At 33.1% G+C, this 7,986-nt stretch overlaps 1 protein-coding gene across 1 annotated transcript; it reads right to left on the minus strand.

The window, feature by feature from the left end:
* Positions 1-474: 474 nt before the first annotated feature.
* LOC106717336 lies at positions 475-6,511 on the minus strand. Its single transcript, XM_014511191.2, has 2 exons — positions 6,440-6,511; positions 475-2,417 (listed from the first exon to the last, which is right to left on the minus strand). Exons 1-2 carry the CDS (start codon positions 6,461-6,463, stop codon positions 1,173-1,175), a joined length of 1,269 nt encoding a protein of 422 aa, XP_014366677.1. The 5' UTR covers positions 6,464-6,511; the 3' UTR covers positions 475-1,172.
* Positions 6,512-7,986: the final 1,475 nt, after the last annotated feature.

The following is a 7,986-nucleotide window of genomic DNA, read 5'->3' on the forward strand; positions in this document are numbered from 1 at the left end:
AAAATGTCAAATTTTTATCTGTCATTTCCAAAGCCAGTCGCTCTCAACCTGTTTAAGCTCGTCGTGAGGAAAGTTAGCTGGGATACTCAAGATGGCGAAGCTAACCTATACAGTTGACATGTAGTTGCTATGCCTGTTCTGATCGAATAGACGAATGGCGTCGATAATTCATCGTTGTTTTGTAACGCCATTCTCGCGACGCAACATTGGTTTCCACGATTTATGTACGTTGTCTGGTATACGAAAATATAGTTCTAAGATTTTTTTTAATGGAAGGGAAAAAAAAGAAAAAATTCGCCAAAAAATTACGCTCAGCCATGAATCACAATGCTGTCAAAATGGAATGCATAAAGTTCATATCAAAAATGTCGCGATATTAAAGTAAAAGTGATGAAATAATAAAAAAATCTACCGTAAACATATAAGTACTTAATCAAATAGTTTGAAGTAAAACAAGTACTAAGAATATAACAAAACTTATATTTATTTCATTGGTTCAGCTATATCTATTAAAATTCACTTAAAATTAAAGCAATAACAACAACTAGAACACACACACAAAGAACAACATAACACAATAATCAGTGGGCTTCATCACTTTTCAAGTCGATTACATCATTTCGAGTGATTGCGAGGAAATTGTCAAATTACTATTGTCTCAGTTTCTGGCACTAGAATTACTTTAATTGACAAGATGGAACAAAGCAATGTCAACTTTATAAAGTAAAACTTAAAAAGTACGTAAAATTTAGGCTTTTAAGTGTCTATTTTTAACATTCACTGTTACTCATCATTACGTCCCATTTCAATAGGCCTTGCTACTTTATTAATAAGTTGCCTTACGCTTTATTTAATAAGTAGGTACTATTTCACAGACATTTTGTAAAACAATTGTAATTTTCCTATTTTAAAATACACCACATCATTTAGTTAAAGCTTCAATATTCCTCTTTTGCAATGCTATCAACACTAACAAATGTTCGCAGTTCATAGAAACAATCGCAATATTTAGTTTCGCAGAGCGTTTTGTACGAATTTAAATTTGCATACGGAATTTACCTACAATCCTGACGTGATTTTCGTTGATCTGGTAACTCGAGCGCTCTTATTGCTTATGACTCTGCGAACATCTTTGATAATTATCTATAACCAAATATGTTAACTTAAGTTAATTATTTTGGGAACTGCCACGTTGACTGTGTAGGTTGCTGAGGACTTGATTGTTTAGGAGCTTTTTTCACTGTTACCGATTGTTGGCTTGCTGCTGCGCTGTTATCACTTCTATCCCAACCGTGTGATTCATGAACGTGCTCATGGTGATCTGGAGACGGGAACCATTCTGAAATCCAAACAGGTCGCCATATCTTCTTTACTCCTGGTACCCAAATATCCTTCCAATCCGGAATCCAAATTTGCTTCCAGGATTCCTTCCATTCTAATTTCTTGTCTGGGATCCAGACCAGTTTCTTGGAGGGTTTCCAAATTTGTTGCCAAGCCTCCTTCCAGATTAACTTTTTGTCATCGACCCAAATTTGCTTCTTTTCTGTCTTCCAAATCTGCTTCCACTCATCTTTCCACACCAATTTCTTGTCCGGTATCCAAATTTGCTTCTTTGCCGGTTTCCAGTATTTCTTCCAAAGAGGTTTCCAAATTAGCTTTTTCTTCCATAGATCATGTGACGTATATTCCCAACCGTCGTGGTCTTTTCCTAGGTACTTCTCACCAGGTACGCCAACTTTAACCCATTCTGGTACCCATATTTTGCGCCAAGCAGGTACCTGAATTTCTTTCCAGCCGGGTACAACTATATCTTTATAAACTGGAACTTGAATTTTCTTCCAATCAGGGACTTTCACTTCTTTCCACGCCGGTACTTTAATAGGTTTCCATACGGGCTTATAAATTTTCTTCCAATCTGGAACTTTGATATCTTTCCAAACAGGAATTTTGGTAGGTACCCAGATAGGCTTCCATATTTTCTTCCATGAAGGTTTCCATATCTGCTTTTTGGATGGTTTCCATATCTTCTTCCAGCCAGGCTTCCAGATCAGTTTCTTTTTCCAGTACCCTGGGTCATGATGGTCATGGTGATCGTGATGTTCCTCATGGTGTTCCTCTACGTGATGCTCTTCATGCAGATCGTGATGATCATGATGATCGTGGAAATCATCGCCGTGATGTTCATGGTCGTCGTGATGTTCTATCACCTCATGATGGTCTCCGTGAAGGTGAAGATCGTCATGATCTTGATATGGATTCACGAGATCCACAGGCGGGGCAGGGTAGTCATAGCCCACACGTTTCTGGGCTACATTGCTCGAAGCTGACTTTGGTTCCAACTGTTGCTGTGCTTGTTGTTCTTGTGGTATTAGCGCCTTGCCCGTGACTAGAGCGATTTGAATTACCGCTAGGGTAATCTGTAACAAGGATAATAATGCTTTAAAATAGACCATAATGTTAAAAAATATACATACTCGTATAATTAATAGCTTAGTAATAGCACAAACAAAATGCATGCGTCTTGACAACAGACAGTTGAATATAATTATGTCACTTACAAGACGGTTACGAGGTACGAGATAAAAATACGATAGTATTAAATATAAAAACAACAACAAATCTTTTGTTTTAATTGTCAAACAAGATGGGATATAAACTCAAATATTTGTTGACTTTTTTCGTTGACAATTGTTCAGCGCACAATCATACTAATACGAGTATTATAAATGCGAATGTTAAGATGGATGGATAGATGTTTGAAGGTATCTCCGGAACGGCTCAACGGATCTTGATGTTATTTGGCACAGATGTAAAACATAGTCTGGAAGAACACATAGGCTACTAATTACGTTTTTTTTAATACCGCACGGACGGAGTTGCGGGCGACAGCTAGATTATAAATAAATAAATAGGGAGTGGGGAAGTTGATTGTTAAATAGCAGCAACAATTAATTTAATATCTGTTAATCTATTATGTAAACTTATAGTTAATAAGGAAATAACTACCGACGCTTTCAGTATAAGACACGTTTTGACCTCAGTAAGTAGGTAATTGCTAGAGAAAAACATGGGTCATAGCGCGGGCGTCTAGAAGCTTACGTAATATTGTTAGCAAGAGAATAACAAAAGGAAAGTAAGTTACGATTCATAAATAATATATTCGTCATTTTTAAATAAAAAACTATATTTATTTATGTGCCGCATTACGGTTTCCTTTCTATATCATCTCATAAAAATATTTAGAAATATTTGTCTTCAGCGAGTATTTCAAAATTGATTGTATATAAAAATGAAAACTTATTTAACACATTTAACAACAAATCCGCAAATACCTTATGTAAACTCGGTGAAAACGTTTCGTGAAAGTTTATCCGTTTCATTAACACGACTCGAAAACGATAGGACACACTTGTAAAACAATTGCATAACTCGCGACAACTTAAATCCAACGACAATTTATTGATAAAAAAGGAATTCATATTATTAATTACGATATCGGATCCAAAGAAACGTTAACTCTACAGTTTTTTTCTAACACCTAATTTAATAGTTTATTTCTTGATTAATAAATAATTTTAAAAATACTTCTAACCTATTAATTGTGTATAGTCTATAAACAATCAAGTAGAGGTACGAAAAAAACATGTAATAAAAATTACATAAATTTCTATTAATATTAATAACACAAATAGATTCAGGCTAAATTCGTCTCGCAATAAACACGTTCCTAGGTCGAGTGTCTACTTCCTCTTTGAACTATGCATATTTTTATCGATTACATAATTTTCAAAATAAAAATGTTTATGATTATAATTTTCGTCAGATATTTTGTGTAAAAGTATGAGGAAGTTGTTTTTTCATTAAACGTACTTTAAAAAAATACTAGAATTATTATTGTCAATGTTAGATGAACAAGAAAGTCTTTTGTCTTTTAAAAGCAAATTAATTAATATTTATGCTTAACATTTCTTCTGTCTTAAATTTTATTATTACTACCTACTCTTTGTTATAGGGTTTCCAAAGTGACGTAACGAGGTCGATTTCATACACAATAGCGATGACTGTATTAATTCTCAAAGCGTATATCGGTCGAGTTATATAACACGACCATTCTTGGATGCATACATAAAGTCAACTCAAACGCCCGTCGCACACCTATTACGCATTTATTACGTATTATAATTTTTACTGTTTCCGAAAGACGATCGTGCTTCACGCATCTAAGTGCGCTAGAGAGCATCCGCATTACATAACAAACGCCCTCAAAATGTGGTGTCCAACCATTTTCGGAACGCCAAAATAGTATTATCTTCAACTCTAAGCCTTGGACAAAGTATTATCTATATATATATATAAAAGAAAGTAGTGTTAGTTACACTATTTATAATTCAAGAACGGCTGAATCGATTTGACTGAAAATTGGTGGGCAGGTAGCTTAGAACCATAAAACGGACATAGGATAATTTTTACCCCGTTTTCTATTTTTTATTCCGCGCAGACGGAGTCGCGGGTAAAAGCTAGTTATAAATAGAATAGCGATATTCTTAATCGTAAAGTGAATATATCGTAACTGTCCAGAACTGAAATTATACAATTAATGATAGGTAGCATGTCCATTGTTTGTCTCTATTCATTTTGACACACTTTGACTATTCTACTAACGATACCGCCAATTGAATATCACTTTACGGTAATCTTATTTATATCTTGCAAGCTAATATCCTTCTAGATCAGGAGTAACCAACTTGATTAAACCAGATAACTGCTGTTCACTGAACACATCAATTGCAAATTACTTAGAGAAATCTTAAATGAGACAGCTCCGCGCATAACACAATAATGCGTTACTTTTAATTTTATTAAAAGGGAAATCATAAAACTGACTCTGTATTAGTGAGAGCTTTGTATGGGCATCTTCTGCAACGTTATTTTGTACGTATGTATATATCTATACTTATGCTATATACTTCACTGGACTAATAGTCGCGATCGAAAGGTTGGCCACCCCTGTTCTAGACCAAATTTAACAGTAGCTTTCGACAGCAATGACACTTGTTTTGACACTTTGTTGTCTCTGATGTTTTGTAGAGTATATGTCGGAAAAACTGTATAAACAATAAAGATTATTGTGTTTTCCTTATTCAGACCTATCTTTTAAATTGCATAGATCATAACTCTTTGTAAAAAGTCAACGAAAATGAAAGTGCTTCAAAGTCATCTATTGATGCAACTTTATCAATGAATGGCAACAACAATGATGAGAAACATTGTCACGTAAAAAACAATTCACAATGACTCTATTTCTAAGCAAAAAACATCTTTAGAAACGGACAATTTCATTGTTATGATCTTATTAAGGTCATTGTACTCCAAAAATAATAAAACTAAAAAAAATCTGCGATTTAAAACGATTAATACTTGTATACAACACGAATCAACTTTGAATTGTTAACACTAAGCTTTTTTACATATGACCGAGTTAAGAACGTTCTGTACATTTGAATTTAATTAGATATAAGTCCAGTTAAAGATATTTGTAGCATTTAACTTTTTTCTCAACAAATCTCAAACTAATACTTTTTTATGTGTGAAAGAAAATCAAGGTCTAAAAGATTCTTGTCAGATTAAAGGATGTATTATTTCTGACGATGAGTTTCAGAACTGTTACAAGTGAATAGCTGATATTAGAAATAAAAAAATAATCAAGATTACTTCAAATTAAATTAATTAATTCAAGAGAACATCTTCTAGAAGTAAGTAATGACAGGAAGCTCAATTAAAATGTTAACACTGTCTTCGTATTATAAGAAAAAATTCGTAACATCACATAGATCACGAAAAATATGCTGCAGAAGGGGTTTAAAACGAATCATTGGACAGAGTTAATTACGTGAGATAAAACAATATTTGACTATTAGGTGTGTGTGTAGCGGACAAACTGAATACACAAATTTGCTAACAGTCAATATTTTATTTGACTACCTATTGTTATGTAAACAGCAGTGTAAGAATAGAATGACGCTGTCTGAAAGGTTTAATTACGATAGATATCTTGGTAACCTTTAATTTAATTTACCTGTTACAGTGTAAATATAAAATATGTGCTAATAAGGAGCCACTACTCGTTACTATTATAATGACAAGTTTCTATAGAATTTAGGCACGGAGTACAAAGTTATTTTTTTTATCAATGAGTACTTTAATTAGATTGCTGGAAACAAAACTTTTGCCTTTAGAAAAAAATAAAAAAAAGCCTCGGTGTCAGTTCATTGTCAAGGCAGATCTGGATTGGAATTAAATAAAGCAAAAAAATATGGACGACCGAAAATATTTTTCCCACGAAAAAAAAAACACTTATCCTATCACTCTCAGTTGACAAGGTCAAGAAAAGACGAAGGTGGAACACTATTGTTAAAAAAAAAACCTAAATAACACTGACCACTTGGCTCCAGATCCCTCGCATGTTGGGGCGGGGACGGTCGTTCCAGTAGTTTCTACGCCGGAACTGTTTTTACACTATACCGTTTACCTTGGGTATGTGTTTATATATATTCAAGCCCACCCCATAGGCGGTCAGGTGGGGCGCGGCGAGGCATTCACTTTCGCTGGATAAGAAGTTCTAGTATATACTATATGTACTTGGGAAAACAGGAACTATGATGCTCTCCCGTATGTACCTTTGAGTTATTGAACACCTCGTATAATTATTATAAACATCAAAAACCATAGATGTGTTTAGGTCCGTCAATCATATCATATTCAATATGATAGATAAATTACAGGCGACCTTGAGTCTAGCGATTGAACTTCTGAAATTTTGATAGAAATAATTAGGGATACGAAATCGGATCGATTGGCTTGAATAAAATTGAACAAAAAGAAGTATACCTAAAGGTTGTCTTACTTTCCTTATAGCTTTAAGTATTTAGGTATTGATTTACTTTACATTCATGTACTTAAATTCAAACATCAAATATGATCATTAAATTAAGAATATATATGCTATTCAATATAGGTACCTAAAGAATAATAATAATAATAAAATACTAGTTAATACTAATACTGTATATGACATCTAAAGTTACGTAAAAAGATAATTACATGAATTCTTTTCATTAAATCACGACTTATTCTTCAACGAAACTTCAAAAATGAAGTTTACTAACAATCAAATAACTTTACAATACGCATCTGAAGTAATTAAACTTAAGAACCTAGAACAATGCCTAGCTTAACCGTAGGCTTCCATCACTGAAGCATTTATACAAAATAATATTACCATTCCTCTTATTTTTTCTGAAAAGACAGAGATAACAATTTTGGTAACAAAAGATCAGTTTAATTATTCAACAGTGGAAGCCCATCGTAAAAACACATGTCTGGTGATTGTTGTTCACAGGAAACCATGAGTTATCAGATCCCTGTATCAAAATACATATGTTGCCTACTTACAAGAAAAGAATTAAAATCATTATTCAAAAACCCAAATATAGATTTGTATTTACAATGATTTGCAATTTTAATTCTATGTCGAAAAGCGACGTATTCACTGCCCTCTATAGATATAAATACGCATTTTTTATATTAATAGAATGCAGTGGACTTAGTAGAACACATAATGCCTAAGCTGTACTAATATTTACTGTACAATTCATAGTCTGCTCCGCAATTTACAGGCGTTTTAACAAAATAAAAATCCTTAATCAATGATACAAAGCGGTAAAATGTTAAATTTTAATTATTTAATTATCACAAGACAAGCCGTTAACAGAAATAATTACTTTGTCAACACTACACTTATTATCAAATTTAATATTAGAATAATATACAAAAAAAAATATTCAGAGTACATACTAAATAGTTGAGTAGTACTTAATATTATAAATGCAAATGTTTAGATGGATGAATGGATGTTTTTTTGAAGGTATCTTCAGAACGGCTTAACGGATCTCGATGAAATTTGGCACAGATGTGGCACCTTTTTTT

Source organism: Papilio machaon, chromosome Z (assembly GCF_912999745.1).
Source record: "Papilio machaon chromosome Z, ilPapMach1.1, whole genome shotgun sequence".
Taxonomy (NCBI): Eukaryota; Metazoa; Arthropoda; class Insecta; order Lepidoptera; family Papilionidae; genus Papilio; species Papilio machaon.